A 21,357-nucleotide genomic window follows, 5' to 3' on the forward strand; every position below is an offset into this window, starting at 1 on the left:
TTAAATAAATAGTCTCTCTCCCTTTGTGAATGTGGCTGTAACTTTTGCTGCATTCATGATGTGTGGGAATATTTGATACAATGACCGAACTGCTTAAAGTAGTTAAGTAGTTAGTTACTTAAAATAGTATGAAGTTTTGGGAGATAAACTTATCCGCTTTCCTGCCGAGTGTTAGATGAGAAGATTGATACCGCTCTCATGTCTGTACAGTAAATATGAAGCTACAGCCTGCAAGAACTTTAGCTTAGCATAACCTAAAGACTGGAAACAGGGGGGAAAGCACCTGGCCTGGCTCAGTCCAAAGGTGAAAAAAAAGGTGCAAAGTGAAGTTACCTGCTGCTGGCTTTAGCATCATATTTACCGTACTATGTCGAAGTATTCCTTTTTAAAGCAAAGAATTTGACATGTTCTTGTGTTTTCAAACTATTTTCAGTGTTGAAACACTATAATCAAAAACATTTCTAAACAGTTGGGCTGCTTGTAAAACTTTACCTATTCTCATATTTTAAGTTGTATAACTCAACATGTGTAATACCCATAATATAGTTTATATTTCACAATAAATACTTTTGATTTTATTACTCAAATCTGTCACAATGTGTTTTACAGAAACAAATCTCTTAGCTGGGATTTAAATAAGAGAGATTGACATGTCAGAGTTTTTACTTTCATGGATCAGTTTCATTGAGCACTACATTTTCCACAAAAAGAAAATGTAATAAAACCCACAAATACTCTCTTTGTGACTACCATTTATGAGACTATTTGTGATTGTTAAAGGAACACGCCGACTTATTGGGAGTTTAGCTTATTCACCGTAACCCCCAGAGTAAGACAAGTCAATACATACCCTTCTCATCTCCGTGCGTGCTGTAACGCTGTCTGACGGCTCCAGCATTAGCTTAGCCCAGCACAGATCCTGCAGGTAACTGGTTCCAACTAGCCTACTGCTCCCAATTGTGATGAAAGTGACAAAATAACGCCAACATGTTCTTATTTACATGTTGTGATTTGTATAGTCACAGCGTGTACAAAAAACAACGTAACATGAGACCCAGCCATCTTCTAACCGTAAACCAACTGGAAACTATATTCTCAGACAGGCTTGCTGCGAGCATATCACTCCGCCCAAGTACTATATTCTTCCGCCTGAAAATATAGTTCCTGGTTTGGCGTTATTTTGTCACTTCTTCGGAGCAGTAGGATTACTGGAACCATTCACCTGCATGTTCTGTGCTGGCCTGATGCCGCTGGAGCCGTCAGACAGCATTACAGCACACATGGAGATGAGAAGGGTATGTATCGACTTATCTAACTCTGGGGGTTACGGTGAATAAGCTAAATTCCCAATAAGTCGGCGTGTTCCTTTAAGACTTTGTGTAAAAATGTTCATTGTGTGCCATTTCAGAACTGCAGTGAGCGCTTCCAGTACAAATACCAGCTGCGTTCCCACATGAGCATCCACATCGGACACAAGCAGTTCATGTGCCAGTGGTGCGGAAAGGACTTCAACATGAAACAGTACTTTGACGAACACATGAAGACACACACTGGTGAGTCACTTTTGCATTACTGGGACACAAGGTCACAGTACAAACAAAATGAAAACCCACTCTACTCCATAGCGCAACTACTGGTTAAAAACTCCACAGACTACATTTAGCTTGATATGGCAAACTGGTTAGCAAACAGTTTGCTGTTTCCTTGACAGCAGACACGCAGTAACATTAGCACTTACTTTTTGGAAGTCCAATACTCACTCTCTTTTTATCTCTGTTTTGGTCTCCATCAACTCCTGAGGGAAATATCTTGCCCTTTCGCTGCTAAATGCACTACTGCGTTCACCAGTTATTTGTTAACCTTATTATTGATTATATACGCTTTTAAATTGTATGATTCATGTTGAAAATGTATCAAGAAGGTGTGTTTTTCAGCGCGTTGTGTCTCTCTTTGTGCAGGAGAGAAGCCTTACATCTGTGAGATCTGTGGTAAGAGCTTCACAAGCCGGCCCAACATGAAGCGCCACCGCCGCACCCACACCGGGGAGAAGCCCTACCCCTGTGAGGTGTGCGGCCAGCGCTTCCGTTTCTCCAACATGCTCAAGGCCCACAGGGAGAAATGCTTCCGCGTCAGCAACCCCATGGTTACTGACGGCAACGACCCCCTCGGCCTCCATCGGCCTCTGGCCTCGCCCACCGTGGACTCTTCCGGTCAGGTGCAGCTGAGGACGGCGCTCCCCGCCACTTCTGCGACCACACCCGCTGCTGCCTCTAGCCCACACCCCCTCCATGGCACCCAGCTGTCTCTCCCCCTGCTGCACTCCATGGGTGGACTGCCTCCCAGCCCTCATTTACCCCCTCCGCCTCCCCTGTTCCCTGCCGGTAGGATGAACTCCAACAACTAACAAATCTCTGTAGCATCGAAAGCACTTTTGTTACTTTTGTTTTTCTTAGAGCTTTTAAAGAGGACTCCTGCAGCAGGAGAGTGATGCACCTCAGTGACATTTACACCGAGGAGAAACACTGACTGAAGGCTACATGGAGGCCTCATGAACATACACATACACCTACCACAATAAGAAATAGTTATTTTTTACTCTGTTTAAATACAATATATAACCTCAGAGTCCAGTAGGACGTGTCGTCACCGCTCTTTTCCTCGTGAATTTTACAACTCTGTTCTAGTTTCATTTGGAATCCCACCACCACACACATCTCCCCAGAGCCTTGCACAATGCATTGATTGTAGCATCTTTTACAAAGTAGGAGGAAGATTTTCCTAAATCCTCACTCATACGGGGGTTATCAGTCAAGCGAGAACCACACTATGATGAGAAAAGATATTTTATTTTTGATCGTTCTCTGCCAAGATGTAGCGAGTGGTTCTGGCCTGACCCAGCAATAACCAAATGCTGATTTGTCTCTGAGCATATACATGTATATGGCATTGCCAATAACCAAATCCTGTTAGCTCACCTGCTATAGTTAGATAATGTTATACAGCATTTATAATCAATCCTGCACCTTACATTTAACTCTAGTGATATTTAAGATGTACTCCTAATTGTCTCCATTTTTATAATTGTAATAGTGTGTAATCCGTGGCACGTTACGTCAATTTGTAAGGATGCGTGAGAAGTTGTGATGGGTGGAGAGTCGACTGTGCAATGCAGTGTGTGATGTTTGTGAAAGTGTGTCTGAGATGTGAAGCAGAGTCATGAGATGAGGATCTTCAAATCTACGTTTACCCCCCCCCCCCCCCCCTACCCCAGAGTCAGGAGGTTGTTGTTGTTGTTGACGCTTATCTTTTGCTTATATTAAGCAAGCGTGCTCCTCTCCTATAGATCTGGCTTTGAGACGATATCGCACTTTTCTGTGACTTGTTAGTAAAAACCTAATGTACTCTGACCTACAGTATATTTGTAGGTTTAAAATCTAATATTAATGTTAACTTAAATTTCCCAACTAAACCCGATCTGTGTTATTAGTTTGCAGAATACCAAGAGTGTACGGATAATAATATTCACAAAAAACCTGCGTACGTAGCTCATTAAGTGTGCACATTTCACCATGATGTATATTGTGAAGTGATAAACATTATATTACAATGCCTAAATCTCTTAAAGAGCACTGACGGGGAGTACTTTTGGCACAACAAAGTGCATCACTAAAAGGGCTCCTTATGATTACATCACTATTATAGACTAGTCAATATCTTATAACCGTGATCTGTAGAAGCTATTGAAGTGAGGGACAAGCAGTATGTAATACCCCTCAAACATTTGTGGCTCTATGTGCACTTTTGACAATTGTTTGTCATTAACCTACTGGCGTAGAACTGAAAGAATAGAAAATAATCAAATCCTTGTCAGTAAAAAGTATCTTCTCTTAAAGGCTTGCCATTTTGGAAAAATACACTTATTTGCTTTCTTGCCGAGAGTTAGATGAGAAGATGGTTACCGCTCATGTCTGTACATTAGATATGGAGCTACAGCCAGCAACTGCTTAGCTTAGCTAAGCACAAAGACCTGAAACCGAAAGAAACCGCTAGCTTTGCTCCGTCTGAAGAATAAAACTAATTCACCTACCAGCACCTAAAGTTCAGTAATTAACACATTAAACACATTTTATCTGGACAAATACCGAAATAGAACAACTTGCAGCTCACACGGTTTTAAAACACTTTGTTTTTGAAGATACTGCTTCCGGTGAAGTCACAACTTGTTTTTTACATTTTGTTTTTCGTACAGTTTAAACAGACAAGAATTAACATGTTAATTAGTGAGCTTAAAAGGTGTTGATAGGTGGATTTTGTTTGCTTTGGACAGAGCAAGGCTAGCTAACCCCCTGTTTCCAGTGTTTATGCTAAGATAACTGGCTGCTGGCTGTAGCTTCATATTTAGCATACAGATATGAGAATGGTATCTTCTCAACTCTGCAAGTAAGCAAACAAGCATAGGCAACTTCCCAAAGATGTCAAAATATTCTTTTCAATCTGACATTCTAATCAATGAATTACCCAAAAAGAGTATCTGTGCACTATTGATGCACTCCCGCTCACTTTATCTATACATAGCCTATTTGTAGTGTAGCGTTAACCTGTAAATATTGTTAAGATGTGTTTCTTCCTTGTGATTAATTCCTCATGTTTACATTTGGAGAGTCATTTGAATGTGCCCCCACGTGTGTCTTGGCTGGTACTACAGAAAGTTGGAATTTGTGGATAAGCTTTTGTAAATGTAATAAGCTGTTCATTGTTTTATTTAAAAGACAAATTGAAGCACCTTAGTGTAGTGTTATGTTTTAGTTCGCCCCAGTTAAGTGTATTTCTTAAACTGCCATGGTTAAATGGTTAGGGCCACCACAGATGTTTTTTGAAAATGGTACTTTTTCCTTTTGTTTCTTCATGTGTATAACACATGTTTTGTACTTTGAGTTGCTGCTTTTGTACAGGGTCCAGTTTGAGACTGCCCTTTAAATGAAAAGTCTAGAGCTGTTGAATATATTCTGGCTGTGATAAATCCAATTTAGCCTTACTGGACAGAGAGCTCCAGGGTCAGAAATGAGCTACATTTTTTGAGCAGTTTGATGAGGTAACTGCCAACATGTTATAGCCATCTAAGGATTGATCTAGTCATTGGTAGATGGGGCTTCTAAATGTTGACCGAGAGAGGACTAAAGGCAATGTCACATAAACATAAAGACTGTTGCTCTCTTGTGGTATCTTAGTAAACTGCACTATGTTAGCTAAACTTAAGAAAGAGAAAGGCCTCCCTTAAGAGTACATTATTATTCATAGTGTGTCTCTAGTTATCACTGCAGAAGCTCATAGTACTTTGGGATCATAAGAAGAGGCCAAAAATTTACTTACCAAGTATTTTCCCACTTCACTGTTTTGAGAAGCACTAGCCCAAGAGACGATACTGAGATACTGTGGTTATAGTTTGTGTATTCGCCTTATACTCGGAGGGATTTGAATGTTTTTGTGTTATGGATGATGATAATAGCTGATGGAAAACAAGGAGGGATAGTAGTTAAAACTACTGATTAATGCACTTTGAATTTGCTTGCCACACTATCCCATAACGGGGATATTGCAGATCCAAGGTGAACAATAGATAGCAGAGATGTGTACTGAAAAAAGGATTTCCACACAGCTGGCCAAAGGCATACATTTTATGTTTAAATGTACCGTGTAGATATTAATGCTCATAAATGATTAACAAAATCTATACATTACAGTCAATTTCTTTGTGTTATTTCAAATTTGGATCAGAGTTTGTTATTAGGAAGTTGCAGAAGTGGCAGACCGTGGCCTGAGGAGTAATTTATGTGTCACCTGGCACCTTTCCTGGTTTTTCTGTTTGACACTGTGCCGCTCTTTAACAAGTATTTATGACTCCTCCCTGAGGGGGCAGACAGTACAGCTATGGCTGTTTCTGATTGGCTTGTTCTCCAATCACTACCATAATTAAGATAAATTAGTTTTAGCTCTTACCAGTTTGCTCCTATTGAAGGGACTTAAACCCGTGACTGTTATATTTCATGAGAAAATGTAAAGGAAGTTGTCAGTTGCCAAATTGAGTAATGAGAAATATATAAATTATTGTGAGCACTTTATACTCGCTAGTATGGTTTGAAGGCTGATATAGAAACAGTTATATGAATCGAAATCTGCTTGTGTGTTGTTGTTTTTTTAATATATTTCCATGGCACACAATTATAGGAAATTTCAAAAATGCAGTCTCTGCCAGAAATGTTTTCTGGGCAGGTATTATTTTATTTGGACCAAAGGGACGTCAAAACTGTTTGTTCAGACCCTGCAAAAAATAAGTCCTACTGTACCTTTGGTAACGGTTTTAAATATTACACTAGAATGCACTTCAGTTACAGGCTTCCAAACCAGTGTGTTAATCAATTGCTGTTATTATCAATTAAACTGACTCATATTTATCATTTGACAGTGAGCACATGATCTGATTTTGTTTTTAAAGGTCAAATATGTCCAATTAAAAGCCCCAAATTATTTGTTTTACCCCACTTTTCAAACTATGCTAAATATATAGCTCATGAACAGCGTCCGGAGGAAGCACGAAAGTCTAAATCTACCCTATAAAGCAGAATTTGTCTTAAATCCAGCTGCAAATAAGACAAAACCTGTCTGAGACATCATCAAAGCAACACTTAATCAAACTGTGCATTCAAATGTATCAAAGACATTGAAAATGTATCATAGACAGACATTTATAAGCCCTGACATCTCTCAAATCCTAAAAAAGTATATAACAATCTTTTAAAATGTAAATTTGTCTTGTTTAAAAGTTAAATGGCAGTAGAGCAGAGATTATAGAAACAGAGAAGGGACATTTTGCACAGTCTTTTTAGGAGTCCTATATTCTAGGCAAGTAGGCTTTATGTCTTTTAATTAGCCAAATTTCCTTTACTAAGGCTAGCAGCCAAAGGCTTGTGTTAGATGAAGCAAAGGTCGGCCTGCCCTTGTCCTTAAATAAGGGTTTGTCAGTGATTAGCTGGGTGCATAGGCATCCTAGTGACTGTGCATTCTGCATTTCACCCAAGGGAAATGTTTGTCAAATAATGAAGCTTTGATGATGGCAGTTGGTTTAACGCAGAGTGCTTATGGGATTTCCAAGTTGGGTTTCGCTTGGGTTTTGGGTAGCTGCTAGTGCCGAAGTGTGTATTTTGTGGCCTTTAGCTTTAAGAAATGTTTTGGGAATATTTTATTTCAGTAGCAGTTACTAGTTGTATGGCTCTAATGGAGAAAAAGCATTGTGTGTATGTAAGAATTTAAAGAAATGTGTAAAGAAAGCTCTTTTGTTAAGAAGGGAGCAGTTTTTTTTACTCATATTTTGGGTGCAAATTTATGGAGTCCCAAAACTGACAAAACGTAACCGCATGAATCAAACTATAAATTATGTGTTAATATAAATAAAATGGAACACATAAATTGTTCGCTAAATTATTAAAATTGAGTGATAGAAAATTATTAAACAACTACTTTGAAGTTTAAGTCGATTAATCGTTTTGAGTCATTTTTTAAATAAAGAATGCCAAAATTCTCTGGATCCAGCTTCTCAAATGTGAATATTTTCTATTTTCCTTATTCTGCTATGATAGTAAACTGAATATCTTTGAATTTTGGACTGTAGGTTGGGACATAATCATTCGTTGTAGCCCTTGTAAAAAAAAAAAAGAAGTATTAAATGTGTTATTTCTTTTCCTTTGACCGCCAATCTGTTTAAAAAGCAGAAAGCTACTTTTTGTATTTTAGCTTAGTTTGTTTAAAAAGGGCCATTAAAGCAACACTAGAGAACTTTTCCTGCTTCGGTCCCCCTACAGGTTGGAAGCGGAACTGTCCGCTACATTACATTATGCCAGATCGGGTAGGGGGTCCTGTAGTTCAAATGAACTGGACAATGTAATGTAATGGAAAATACCGCTTCCAACCTGTAGGGGGACCAAAGCAGGAAAGTTCTCTAGTATTGCTTTAAATGACTCACTCATTTAGAAAATGTAAAGGATAACACTGAATAATAAAGTTTGCAACTTAATTGACAAGGCTGGTGCTCAGTGTGTTTAGCCACCAGGGTTTTCAGTTAAGCTAGCTAGCTAGCCACGCAGTCCTCTAAATTTCTCAACAAATGGTACACATAGACCTACACACATATTAGAGATTTGCATTTTTTTTTTTTTTTTAACTGATTTGAGGTTAAAATAAAGTTCCTTTTTACACACATTTTTTTTAACAGACAATATTTGTTATAGTGTTCAGTTGTATTTTTGACTCATCTGATAATACTACATTTTGTCAGTTTCTTGGCTCCATATAGACTAGAACAATTGGAATACAGATGTTTGTTACTTTGCATGTGAAAGTTTGGTTGCCTGTTCTAATAAGTTTGTTCGATGGTGACTTTCCCCCTTTTTAGGGCAAAGATAAATGTTATAATAACCATAGGCACCAATGCCATAGTCTATTCAAATATGTATTGTCTACATACCCTCTACATTTCCCATACTTACTCTTACTGCCGCTGTGTTAAATCATAATGTGTACTGTTATTTGCTGATTCTCTACTTTATAATGTAAACACTATGTCTTAGTGTACAGTGTCTGGTGTACAAAGACCACGTGTAGGCAGTAGTTGTCAAGTTAAGCTATATTAAAATACTAAAAACCGTACAAGGCCAATAGTGTCTAGAGGTGCTAATACCATTAGACTGTATTTTCTGTCTTTTATTGTATTATTGACTAGTGTTTGCTGTCTGTAACACAGCAGAGCGTAATTAAATCATTTCAATATTAAACAGTATAGATATATTATTGCAAATGGAGATGTGTGCTGTTTTTTTGTTTCTTAACTGTATCATGTTCCAGCCATGCTCTCTGAAAGCACCTACATTATGACTTTGCTGCCATCTGTTGAGAAATGCACAGCTTCTTTCCAACACATTTCCATAACTGCTGAGACAGTGTTTGGTGCTAAATATTTGCATTTTATTCCATTACAGTGCAAAAAATGTCAACAGGCTACAGATTGTTTACAGTTTTACAATCTCAATCAGATTTAAATCACTGAAACGCACGTATATAAAAATAAGTCAAAAAGGAGAATTGTGTATGATATTAAGCCAAAAGTATAGCTACATAGTTAGAGCTGCTATCATAGTTTAAAATAAAACAAACTGAACACCACAGTAAGCTGATAATTAACAACTCTACTAATATTAGATGTCACTGTGCACACATTTTAACAAGCAGGGACTGGAAGAGGGTTTACATTTTGGTGAGACGCAGGGTGTTGAGGCGGACCCCCAGAATAGTGGCCCCTGAAGCATACTGGATTTCTTTGAGTATCCCATTCCACTTCCTCTCTGTCTCGTCAAACCTGAGGAGGTTATTAGACTCTGTTCATGAAAGGTAAAACTTGGACACACACTGAAAAACTAGCAATCAACAGTGCATACTCTGGGATTGTTTGTACATATCATGAATAACAATATACCATTTTTGGCTAAATTAACATTACAGAACAAATGCTTAACATAATTAATTATTTCTGAAGCTAAAAATAAGACTCTTTGTTTTCCTTTCTGTTAACATGTAGTCCAACGTGACAAAAGGCGACTTTGTTCAAGTCTTTATCATTATCTAAAGTACCAGGAGCACTATGGATGAATGAATGAACGTGTCTGTTATGACCCACCTCCAGATGTCGTTCATCTCTTTGGGAACAATTTCGTCGCTGTCCTCCAAAGGCATCATGGCAAAACCTCCTACAGCGTACAGCAAGCCAGCCACAGACACCAGGTTCAGAGAGCTACGCTCCTGGGGAAATGCTACAAAGTCTGACCACCTGAAAAATGTAAAAACACACACACACATTTGTAAGCTAAATTTAACCTTTTAAGTGTTTTTTTTTCCTCACAGAAAAAAATGCTTTAAAATTAAGGTAGTTATGTGAAAATGTGTCAAACAACAGGTAAACAGCAGTACAATGTCTTCAGTGTGATTTTTCCTTTCTGCAAAGTTCATATTCAGAACAGCACACTAAATCACAGGAACTCACTTGTTGGTAGCGATGTCGTACACCTCCACAGTGTCTGTCAGCCCAGTGTCGGTGACTCCTGCCGCCACATATATTTTGTCCTTATGAACGATGGCTCCGAATAAAGAACGTGCAACCTTCATGGGTGCGAGCTCCTTCCATTCAAATCTCCTGGCGTCATATGCACACATCTTCTTTAGACAGCTCCTTTTCACAACAGAGACAAAAAACATAGTGTATCTGAGGTCCTAGTGGTCTCTTTATATGACTTTCATTAAGAAAAATATTCCTGTTCCATGTGTTGCTAGATTAAAGAATATAGTCTTCACACTTGCCAAAGATGGATATTAATGCTTTGATTCCACTTAATACTCACTTGGTGTCTCCCTTTCCTCCGATCACATAAACAACATCATTGTGGGTTACAGTTGCATGTCCATAGACCGGGTAAGGAAGTGACTCTGATTCACCCCATTTAAAAGATCTGTAAAGGTGTAAATTAATTAGGATTCAGTGCTGAGAACAGCAGTTCATTAAATGGTTTACGTTAACCTTGACTTGAACTCACTGTCGGTCATAGACCAAAACTGAGTCCAGGGTGTGCTCCTGCTCCTTCAGTTCCCTCCCTCCCAAAACAAAGATGAAGTTCTCAGCCTCGGCCAGCCCAAACAGGAAGCGGGGAGACGGGAGGGGAGGCATCCCCAGCCAATCAGCACTGACCGGGTCATACTGTGGTCACAGGAGGTCAAACGTGTGAATGGGGTTACATCTAGTATATATGTTAAGTATACATGCTGTAATAGGTAGGTAGATGCACTCAAGTTAAAACCCCTAACATCCAATGTTCCACTTTTAATTTCCCTGTATGTAGCTAAATGTTTAAAGCTGTCAAACCATTATTGTTCCACCTTCATTGAAGCTAAATGACATTTACATTGAGTGAGATATCTAAACACAACACACCATGATTTGTTTGGTTGCACTATTTCATCAAAACAGATATATTCTAGATGGCTTCATTTTATCCACGTTTTTCCAGAATTCATCCTGACATATTTGGTATATTTGGAAACTTTGAGATCACCATTAGAACCTAAAATAAAATGTTGTGGTTTAAAACACAACCACCAGGACACAATGGTTTTTAAAAGGTTTAATACAAATATTGAGCATCATTCAGCAGTAGAGGGGGCATATTATGTGTTGCATCACGTTAAAATCTTTAGCAATGGAGGTAAAATATAAATGTTACGTATTTGAAATACTACTTTCTCCTCTTTCAAATCTTTATTTGCCTACCTGTAGGAAATAAGAACACAGTGGATCTTCTTTGTTCTGTTCATCAAAAAATAATCCTCCTGCCACAAAGATCTGGTTCTCCTTGGTGACCAGGCTTATGTGGTTCTTGGGGACCTGTGTGGAAAGTGATGCTACAAAGCACTCGTTCCCTGTCGGGTCGTAGGCCACAGCGCCTGCCTCATTCACCATTAGTATCAAGTTCCTGACAAACATGCCAAATCGCAGGGTGTCATTCAGGATGCCTGGGAGAAGATTTTCTTCTTCTTCTTCTTCTTCTTCTTCTGCTGTATCCTCATTCTTTCCATCTTTCTCTGCTCCACTATTCTCCTTCTTGCTTTTGCTTTTTTTAACCTCCGGCATTTTCCCAGCGAGAGCATCCCGAACCAGCTGGAGTTTCTGCTGCAGCTCAGGATTACAGGAGATCAGTTTGTGTTTCTCCACTTTTTCCTTCAGATAATCCTCGTCGACCAGACGCAAACGAACGCAATCCAGCAAACCTGGCAGATCTTTCTCTCTGCTCTCAGTGTCCCGGGACATCCAGTTCATCAAAGCCTCGAACACCGCCTCCTCTTTCTCTACGTTCAGATTGTCGTTCGCTAAAATGGCTGCCAGCTCGCTGGGGAGCAGCTGGAGGAACTCCTCATCTCTGGAGATGAGCTGAAAACGCTCGCAGGCATAGTTTCTGGCAGAGACGGCCAACCTGGGACAGTCCAGCATCAGGCCGAGCCTGAAGATAGCCAGACAGTTGCTGAGGCTCAGGCGCTTTTGTAGGAAAGACACACAAACAGTGAAAATTGAAGGGATCTGGTACACATTAGCCACTGCGAAGATGTCCTGGACGTTCTGCTCTGTCACATTGATTTTGGAGGTGTACAGGTACTTGAGGACCAGCCCCATGACACCCGGCTCCACATCCTCCAAGACGATCTCTTTCTTTTTGCTCTCCTCCAGGTCAGACAGAAAGATGGAGCGGAAGTATGAGCTGCAGGCGCACAGGACCAGGCGGTGGCAAGGGAACTCCTTGTCTTTGATCTTCAGCACGCAGTCAACCAGCTTCTCATTCTCCAGCATGTCGAACAGGCCGTCCTGGAGCAACGTCTGCTGGTACAGCCTGGGTTCGTCCATGGGGTTTATCGGCAGAGCCATCGTTCCTGGCAGGGCAAGTTCAAAGAGCCTTTGAGGGGCTTCAAATCAAACAAAAGTGGATCTTCTTTATAGCAGAGTTTTAGTTTCTAGCCTGGAAAGAGGATTCAGAGGCACAGTCCGTCTGCTATTAGCCCACACCAGCTGAACCCCGGGACGGCCCTCTCCCTCAGCTGTCCTGACCCTTCAACTGAGCTCCAACTGGTAGGTTATTTATAGTCCGGGTGCTCGGTGTGGAGCTATGGGCTTCATTCTGGAACATGAGATGCAATATCCACGCTTCAATTCCCTTCTCCACCTCCAACCTCGACCCTACCCACTCCCCAGGAACATCCACCCACTCTCGGACAGCTGACACATTGCTTCATGGGAAATATGTCCATCCTGAGTCACAGGTGCATCTGGAGTGGATGGGTTAGTCATTATAGCAACAGTGTCACTGTTAATTTCTTATATTACTACATTTACATGATATTCATGTTGCGTTATGGAACTCACATAACCTCAGAACAAACTATTGTAACTTTGTTGTCAACAAATCCCATAAAAAGATCAAAATCAACAAAGAATTGTTACTACTAACAATTATTTCTGTGTTGCCAAAGCCTGCTACAAATTATTTCTTTGTGCCATAGACCTCAATGTTGTGCATTGAGTGACATGTTTCTTCTTTACCGTGAACATGGTCACTGTTAGCCTGACAAGCCAGACCTAAATTTGCTGTTGCTAGGGTGCGTCTAGATTTCTAGGCTAGGTCACTGTAGTTTATTTTGTCTATGTTGTAAATTCCACATACACTGTTCTGCAGCCGTGAAATACTCACCCATACACCAATTGTGTATTAAACCACGGCTTAAAATAGTGCCCACAAAGACCTAGTTTACTTATGTTTTAGGAATGTTTGCTAAAAAACTACAGAGCCATGCTGTTGTAGGGAATTAAGCCTTCTTTATAAAAAAAAATGACAATATATATTCATTACAATGTTTTGTAGATATGTTTTTACAATACAAGACATTTGAGACATACAATAGTCAATTTTATTACAAAAAATAGGAAATTAGCCCCTATCAGTAAATGTCTTTTATCACATCCAGGTGATTCACCACAGGTGTGACCAGAGTTCAAAACATTTCCAGTGTGGAGGCATCAGGAATAAAGCTGAGGTAACGCTACACAAATACCTCATAACCCTAAGACTCAACACTGACTCATGTACTGTAATAAGCCCCTTTCTCTCAGTCATATTCACACAGCTCCATCAGAAAGGACACTCTCCATATAGACACAAAACATTTGAACAAATCTTTGCAGTTTATTTTAATTAATGACAAAGGTTTCAGTACGTTTAACATCTCTACAGTGTTGTTACACTTATTATTCATTTTCAGTGGCTACTGGACATCATACTATATATTACATCATGTTTGAGTAAATGTCTTTCATTCGGTTCTATTTCATTCCCATTTAGGTATAAACATGTGATGGTAAACTTATTTACAGTTAATGCTTTTTTTCTACATCAGCAGAAACCGAGCATCCACTCACAATTCATGGTTCAAAATCTGGACTGCCGATAACACTCATGGCTGTAAACATCCGTTGCTATAAGTGAAAATATCTACTCTGCCTTTTCCTTGCTCGGATCTGCGACTGGTTGAGCAGCAGTGGGTGAAGCTGCGGTTGGGCTGGCGGGGGCGGCGCTGGTAGGGGGAGCAGGAGGAAGAGGATCGGGATCATCGATAAGGGCCTGCCCCCTCTCTCTCTCCTTAATCACTTGAATCAGGCAGTAGGTCACAAACATGACGATGATGGTGGTTATAGGGAAGCCTGGGGAAGTAAAAACAACTTGAGTAATGGAGTTGATAAAACCGTCTTTGAAATTAACAAAACAAAATCACCTTTGAGAAGCAGCCGCTTGGCAACCAACTTGGCAAAGTCCAAACTGTTCAAGGCCAGGATGTTGTACAACACAATGGTCCAGAAGTTCAAAGTATTGAAGATGGCTCTGATCCGACGGGACATTGCTTCTGACATCGCCATCTGTTAATAAAACATTAATATCTACAAAAAGCATTTTGTATCTGCATCCTAACTGAAATGTGAAAGGCCACCTTGGCTAACAAACCTCAAAAGAAGCAAAAGGCTCCATGGAGAAGAACTTGGCAGTCCACAACTCAAAGTTGAGCCCGAAACAGTTAAGGAAAGCCCAGATCAGCACCACCTCACAGGGTCCCAGCCAGAGGATGGTGATGCCGAAGGTGCACAGTGTAGCCACCAGCTCCTCCACCACATTCTCATGGTTTCCACCCAGGTAATTGTACACATACCTGCGGAAAATGAGACAGCATCAGAACCTCTTTATTTGTCAAAATGAATAACACTTTAATTGAATTCATTGATCTCACTTGCACAGCCACTCGTTGATCCCTCTGTCAAAATGGCTGTGAAAGGAGAAAAAAAAACAGGTTTAGTTTCATAGATTTGTATGGTTTAATAGGCCAAATCTGATCAAGCTGGGTACGCACGTTTCAGCAAACACGTAGAGCATAGTGATGCATTTTGGTGGCTTAGGAGGGTCCAGATGATCCAGTCTGGACACTGTGTTGATGACTCCAAACATGACAGCTGCTTTTACCCAGTCATACACCAGGTTGAAGTAAGCTAGGCCCACTGGAAACAATGCAGTTGCATTAGCTATGCAGTCAAAGAAGTCTGCTCTGCTTAACATGCCGCAGCATTGAGTCAACGCATTAGTATTTGGGGGAGGTGGCACAGACCTAGAGCCCAGTCGGAGGCATGCTTCAGCAGCTTCAGGTCGGTGGTGATGGTGAGGATGTACATGAAATGGAAGAGGACGTCCACGACAATGACAACTCCCAGGTGAATCAGGCCCTGCAGACTGATGTTCCACATCTCCCACTCTTTCCTGGTCAGGTCTGACTTGTTGGCCTGCAGGGGGCAGCAGACACATGTCACAAAGCCAGAGGCCTCCACGTTGCTATGCTACAGCTCAAAAAGGCCTCTTCTGTGACAGTGGTTCCCAGTGCCCCCCCCCTCCTCACAAAATGATATTGATGTTTTCAGATGATCCTGTAACATGTATTTCTTCTTTTATTATTGGATGATTTGAACCCTTCAAGCCTATAAAAAATATTTAAATAAAACAGGGTAAAGCGCTACTTTTTGGTTGGCCTTGTCATAACCCATAGACATATGCAAACAGATATTGCTGTGTTTAAACAACAACAATCCAAAAAGTCTGGGAACCACCGCTCTATGAATACAATACCATCTAGGGCACTAAATGAACAAGGTCGAACAATGTCTGAGCTGCTGGATGACTGGGAATAATAGTACATTTAACTTACTTGAACATAAAACTTGTCAAAGGTCATGATGGGTCCAAAATAGAAGAAGGGGAGGTAGAAGTTGTACTTTAGCAGCTCCAGGATGTTGTAGTTTCCATCTTTCCTCTCACAGTTCTCCAGAGCAAAGCTCATACAGCGCATAATGGTAAACCCACAACCTCCATAGAAGAGAACATGACGCAGCTCAAAGTCACCCTCCACAAAGCCGGCCTATATTGAGGAGAAACAGGCTAAACTTTTAATATTCGTAACTTTTATAATTTAACTTCTGTTAAGTGGCCGCAGTTTACCTGCCAGGACACGAAGGGTTCACACTTGAATGTAGCGAGCGTACAAAGGCCGGTGACAAAGCAAAGCCAGCGGATTTTCACTAAGGAGATGCTGTAGAGCAGGATACAGTGGGACAGGATGAGGGTGACGTAGGTCCAGCCCATACTGGTCCACACGGCCAGCAGCCCATACACCATGTACACCAGGGACCTGTACTGTGGGAGAGAAATGTAGTGCCACTTATGTACAAATTTGAGGTACTTGTATTTCCATTGTATTCAACTCCACTGCATATCACACACATATTGTACTTTTTACTTCACTACATTTGTCCTACAGTTACTTTTCAGGTTACAATTTTCCTCACCCTTTCCATCCAGTGAAAACCATGTAGTCTATATTATTAGTCTATATTTTATAAACTGAATGGTTAATATGGGTTAAAAATAAACAATTAAAATACCCCAAAAATAAATCTAATGATGCAGCTGGTGTCTTTAAATTGTATATATAAATTGCTCCACAAAGCTGCAGATAACATATCTTTACAGTCAATTGATAACTAATAAACACTTATAAATTCTGCCATATTGATTCTGAACTGACCAAATTTCCACTTGAAGGGTGAATTAGTGAAAAGGTTTACGCAAAGCAACAAATATTATAAAATCTACACTAAACCAAACTGGCATAAGTGAACGTGCTATATATAGAGCTACATTTCTATTTGTTGTCTCTTTCATTCTTCATCAACAGTCATTTTCTTTCCACCTGGTTCCATTCATTATCTGCTTTTCAGCTAATAATATTAAAAGCGACTGTGCAATGTTGTAAAAAGAAATTGTGACAAAGAGGATTTCAAATGTCACCAAGTATTCATAATAACACAACACAGTGAGAGACACATCTCAGTGTTTCTTCTACCTCATTTCACAGTGGCTCAATGTTTTGCTCGGATCCTTAAACCTGAGTCCTTTACATCCTTTACTAAATTCTTCTTCCTGCTGCAGATCAATCAGATACTCAATCAGTCTATCAGTAGAAGCACCTGTGGAGCCAACATGGAGCAGATCTTAGCAAACAGCACATGACCAGAGAGAGCAAACAGGATGTGCGCTCTGAAGGTGGAAAACCACATCATCCACTCCAAATCAGCCGTATCCTGTAGATAAATGAGAAAAAAAAGGAAAATCATAATTTTTTTACATCATGACAAATGTCTTGATATATTATGAATATATCAGGTTCTCTCACCATTTTCCTCCCAAAGTAGTACCATCCTGGCTTCACGCTGGTTTTAAACGTCTTTCTGTTTACACTTGCTGAAAATAGAAAAAAAAAAGATAAGAAAAAATGCAAAAAAAGACAGTACATTTGAACATCAACACACACACAAAAAAACATTTTCTGTCACTTTATATTTTATTTTATTTAAAATGTCCTTATCCTTGAATGCAGATGTTAAACTTTTGTTACAAGTGACAGTGAAACTCTAAATAATTGTAGAGCCAACACAGGACCTATTTTCTTCTTGTGCTCTGTGGTATTAATACTGACACCTGATCTCCTCTGCGTGATCTGCATAGCTCCAATTCTTCACCCTCACACAGTGACTTTGCCCCTGTACTGTATGTACACTGCACATTGTGTTGCCTTTAAGTGACTACACTACACACGGCTAAAGTTCTAACTCATGCTCAACATCAGGTTTACAGTCCCAGACTCATTTTTGGGTAAAGAAATGCACTGATTTCCCTAAAAAAACAGAGATTGAGATGAGTAGTTCATACATGGTTATGTGTTTGCACATTGGAAAGTAACAAATTAAAAGTTATTGTATTTGTGCAGCCTTTTATGTACTTGTATATCATTGGATTTGACACACATCTGTAGCACTTATTTCAGAGTATGCTCTGAATTTTATTTTTCCGTTACATAATCTGTAATTTTCACGTCTATAAAATGTGACACATTGCATTGTAATACATATTTTTGTTCCATACAGTAGGACTTTCATATATAAGACATTTGTCAGTGTTAAGAAAAGCACAGGTGTGAATAACAACATTAATGATGGCTAAATTCCATTTGGCTGCTCTGTTTCAGGGTCCTGCTTATTGTGAATGCCTCATTGAGAGACTTAAGTGCCATCATTGATGTTATTACTAACACCTGTAATTTTCCTACTATAACGATTCAAAATGTCTGCTGTGAAAAAAGGCCTATTGTGTGCATTTTTGGCACTATATAGAGCATAAACTTCAACATTTAACACATATAAAAAGTTTCAATAACAATCTATCAAAGTTGCAGATTAATTTTCTTTTTGATAAACTAATTAATTAAGCATGCTATCTCCTTCCCACTATGGTTTTGTTGCACCTGGGAGGAACAGGGAAAGAGGAACAATTTACAGATGTATCATCTTCATTAGTACATAAACTCCATGTCCATTAGTTTTGGTACATATTTAGATCTGCCCAACTTTAACTTGTGCAGAGTTCTGATCAGCCAGAATCATTGAGAACACATGTGTGAGTGGGAAGGGCTCTGCAGCCTGTTCAGTGGCTCCTATTGAAGAAGAGGCCCAGTCATTTCCTAGAACAGTTGGGTACTGAGTGAGTATTTACAGACGTATTTGTAGTTGAATTAATTGTGAGTATAGTTTGACGAGTGATTGTTTGTGTGCTTGTTGAATGTTGTTAGAGTCATATTTATTAGCAGAGTATTAACTGTATTTGACAAGCATGACATTCCAGTACTCTTTCCACTTTGTGTTTGGCTGTTTGTGGGTGTGCTTTTACTCACAACTGGACACGTCAAAGATCCAGCCAGCAGCCCAGAACATGGCCAGACAAAGCACCGTGTTGTAAAAATAGATCTCATATTTGGGAAGTGCAGCTTTGATTCCCATGGTGACACAGACCGGAAGAGCTCTGGAGGCTCCTGAACACACAAACACCAGTTAACACTTTACCTGTGCTACTAAACCCGGTTTTACTTGGAAAACAACATTATGTTGCATGGCATCACGGCACATCTTGGCTGGCTTATTTCGCCTACAAATAAGAAACTTAATGGTCATCACCTCTTTGCCCTCATCATACTCACTTCTGTAGGCTACAACAGGAGGAAGGACACTTTAGAGCTGTGAGGTTAAAGCTAAAAAGGAAAGTGCAACAATGGCACTTCAATGTTTGTATGAGAGACATCTATTCCAACTGTAACTAAAAATAGACTTCTCAGCTTCTCAATCATTCTTGATTTAGGTCACTGTCACGTGTGTGAAGTACTGTACTTGCCCTGACTTAGTATTATTAGAAAGTAGTAGAAAGTTAAAGTAATTTACTTCCTGTACTATCATACTGTAGGCATTTTCTTTCTGTGACACTTTATAATTTTAGTCCACAATGATACGTCAGAGGGAGCTTTAGCATCTGTACTTTACTACAGTAGGTAGTTTTGCACCTACTGTAATTAGGCTTTGTACAAGTGGTGGGAGAATGATTTGGATTATTTTAAGTATAAGTAGCAATACCACAATGTAAAACTTTTACTTAAGAAAAAGCAAACATTATAGCAACAAAGTAAGAATCAAAAGTAAAAGAACTCATTACACAGAATGGCCCCTGTCAGTATTATATTATTACATTATTGGATCATTTTATTGGTGCTTTAGCATGTAAGCGGTACTTTAATGTTATAGTTGGTCAAAGTAATGCTATATGGTTGGGTAGTTACAATGGTTCACATTTTATAAACTGATCATTGATATTTTGTATGTAAAATATGTAAAACTATAGTTATGAAAGAAATGTAGGAGTGAAATATATAATTTTATTGAAGTATAAAGTAGAATTTAAGTACTCAAGTAAAGAACATGTACCTCTGAATTGTACTTCTACAGTACAGCACTTGATTAAATGTACTTTTAAGGTAGCCTGCCTACTGGACCTGGATCATCTACTGTACAACGTTATTATACAACACATTCATAATTTGACACTGTTGAGAGAACCATTTTTATAGCTTTGTTTTACTAAATGTATTTTCAGATCGGGGCATTGCTTTCAGTGGTGGAAGAAACTGATAAAAGTAGCCATGCCTTAAACATACTCTTACAAGTAAAAGGCCTGCATTCAAAAAGATACAAATGTGTAAAGTATCAGAAGTAAAAGTAGTCAGAGTAGCATAAAATGGAAATGGTGAAGTAAAAAAAAAAATTGTACTTAAGCACAGTAGGGTACTGCACTTGAGTAAAGGATTTGTACACTTCTGCTACTTCTTCATACTACAGTATGTAGAGTACATGCCAAATAGAAATATTAGACTTTTGTCAATCTTAGCCTTTACAATACAACTGCATGTGTAATTCGGATGTCTCTTCTGCAATATAAGAAGCCTGTTTTCTTTTTTCTTTTACATTCCAGGGCTGTCAGAGACTTATAGAATAATGCAGTATCATGTGGTCCACGTGTCTCTCACGGTTGAAATTATTGTTTTATATCCTAAAAGCCACCATCATTTGGGAATTTTAACTTGTGTGTGATTATCAGATAAAAAGCACCGTGGAGGGCGAGTTCCCACTTATTAGAACTCAGATAGGCTACATCAACAAAGAACAGCTGCCTGCTATTTTTAACCAAACAACTTCTCCCCAATTAAGTTATCCATTAGTTATGTTGCATCAAAATAACGCTGCATTGCTATGTAATGCAAAAAACATGCTCAAAATTATCTTTCAGGTCTACACATAACTCTATTAAAATTTCTGCCTGTTTTCTCTTCACAATGCCTGCTGTTAAAAATGCCACACGGTCACGCACTTCACATCGTCCTCCACAGCACCTGTTGTGATACTGACCTTGAACGCAGCAGTTGCAGCCAGGAGTTGCTATAAAAACACACTTTTTCTCTCTCGATTTGTTCAAAAGGGGGGAAAATGCAGATTAAAATGTCATATTACAAAACAAAGCATGTAAGAAAATGTAAACCTTTACATCTGCTCAGAGTGGGCTGCAGGTCCCTCTGACTCCCTGAGAGGGAGTTGCCATCGGTTAAAGGTGACATGATGTATTTATACTTTGACCACTGACAGAGGGGGAGAAACACGAGGACTGCTAACACACTGCAAACCACACATTAGGAGTTTTTCATGGAATGTTTTAACTTCATTTACCACCTGGTATTTCTCTAAATGATGCAGCA

The 21,357-nt window shown here is 39.4% G+C and overlaps 3 protein-coding genes across 4 annotated transcripts in view; 1 reads left to right on the forward strand and 2 right to left on the reverse strand.

The window, feature by feature from the left end:
* zbtb47b (zinc finger and BTB domain containing 47b) overlaps positions 1-4,341 on the forward strand; it is a 31,875-nt gene extending 27,534 nt beyond the window's left edge. The window contains exons 5-6 of the mRNA XM_028569315.1: positions 1,409-1,553; positions 1,959-4,341. Coding sequence (XP_028425116.1) covers positions 1,409-1,553; positions 1,959-2,404 — 591 coding nt within the window. The 3' untranslated portion in view covers positions 2,405-4,341. The remainder of the gene's footprint in view (positions 1-1,408; positions 1,554-1,958) is intronic.
* Positions 4,342-8,990: 4,649 nt separating this feature from the next.
* On the reverse strand, positions 8,991-12,750 carry klhl40b (kelch-like family member 40b). The gene is made up of 6 exons (XM_028569871.1): positions 11,366-12,750; positions 10,635-10,795; positions 10,443-10,550; positions 10,088-10,273; positions 9,725-9,874; positions 8,991-9,406 (listed from the first exon to the last, which is right to left on the reverse strand). Exons 1-6 carry the CDS (start codon positions 12,509-12,511, stop codon positions 9,295-9,297), a joined length of 1,863 nt encoding a protein of 620 aa, XP_028425672.1. The 5' UTR covers positions 12,512-12,750; the 3' UTR covers positions 8,991-9,294.
* A 1,061-nt stretch (positions 12,751-13,811) lies between these two features.
* On the reverse strand, positions 13,812-21,223 carry hhatlb (hedgehog acyltransferase like, b). 2 transcript variants are annotated; one of them, XM_028569873.1, is made up of 12 exons: positions 21,150-21,223; positions 18,958-19,095; positions 17,404-17,471; positions 17,198-17,311; positions 16,170-16,364; positions 15,880-16,089; positions 15,289-15,460; positions 15,037-15,181; positions 14,917-14,952; positions 14,637-14,838; positions 14,410-14,551; positions 13,812-14,338 (listed from the first exon to the last, which is right to left on the reverse strand). In XM_028569873.1, exons 2-12 carry the CDS (start codon positions 19,061-19,063, stop codon positions 14,130-14,132), a joined length of 1,599 nt encoding a protein of 532 aa, XP_028425674.1. In that variant the 5' UTR covers positions 19,064-19,095; positions 21,150-21,223; the 3' UTR covers positions 13,812-14,129. The 2 variants fall into 2 exon arrangements, with proteins under 2 accessions (XP_028425674.1, XP_028425673.1); XM_028569872.1 differs by having other exon boundaries at positions 21,014-21,190.
* Between the last annotated feature and the right edge of the window lie 134 nt (positions 21,224-21,357).

This window comes from Perca flavescens, chromosome 22 (genome assembly GCF_004354835.1).
Source record: "Perca flavescens isolate YP-PL-M2 chromosome 22, PFLA_1.0, whole genome shotgun sequence".
NCBI lineage: Eukaryota > Metazoa > Chordata > Actinopteri > Perciformes > Percidae > Perca > Perca flavescens.

Bases quoted from the DNA above. Each gene is read 5' to 3' on its own strand.
- klhl40b (XM_028569871.1), bottom strand. From the start codon at position 12,511: ATGGCTCTGCCGATAAACCCCATGGACGAACCCAGGCTGTACCAGCAG. The intron at 10,551-10,634 runs GTGAGTTCAAGT...ACACCTTTACAG, and splicing joins GTTTTGGTCTATGACCGACA to ATCTTTTAAATGGGGTGAAT. The intron at 10,274-10,442 runs GTGAGTATTAAG...TGTTGTGAAAAG, and splicing joins GGAGGAAAGGGAGACACCAA to GAGCTGTCTAAAGAAGATGT.
- hhatlb (XM_028569873.1), bottom strand. From the start codon at position 19,063: ATGGGAATCAAAGCTGCACTTCCCAAATATGAGATCTATTTTTACAAC. The intron at 17,472-18,957 runs GTGAGTAAAAGC...TTCTATTTTCAG, and splicing joins GATCTTTGACGTGTCCAGTT to CAAGTGTAAACAGAAAGACG. The intron at 14,339-14,409 runs GTGATTTTGTTT...TTACTTCCCCAG, and splicing joins CAAGCGGCTGCTTCTCAAAG to GCTTCCCTATAACCACCATC.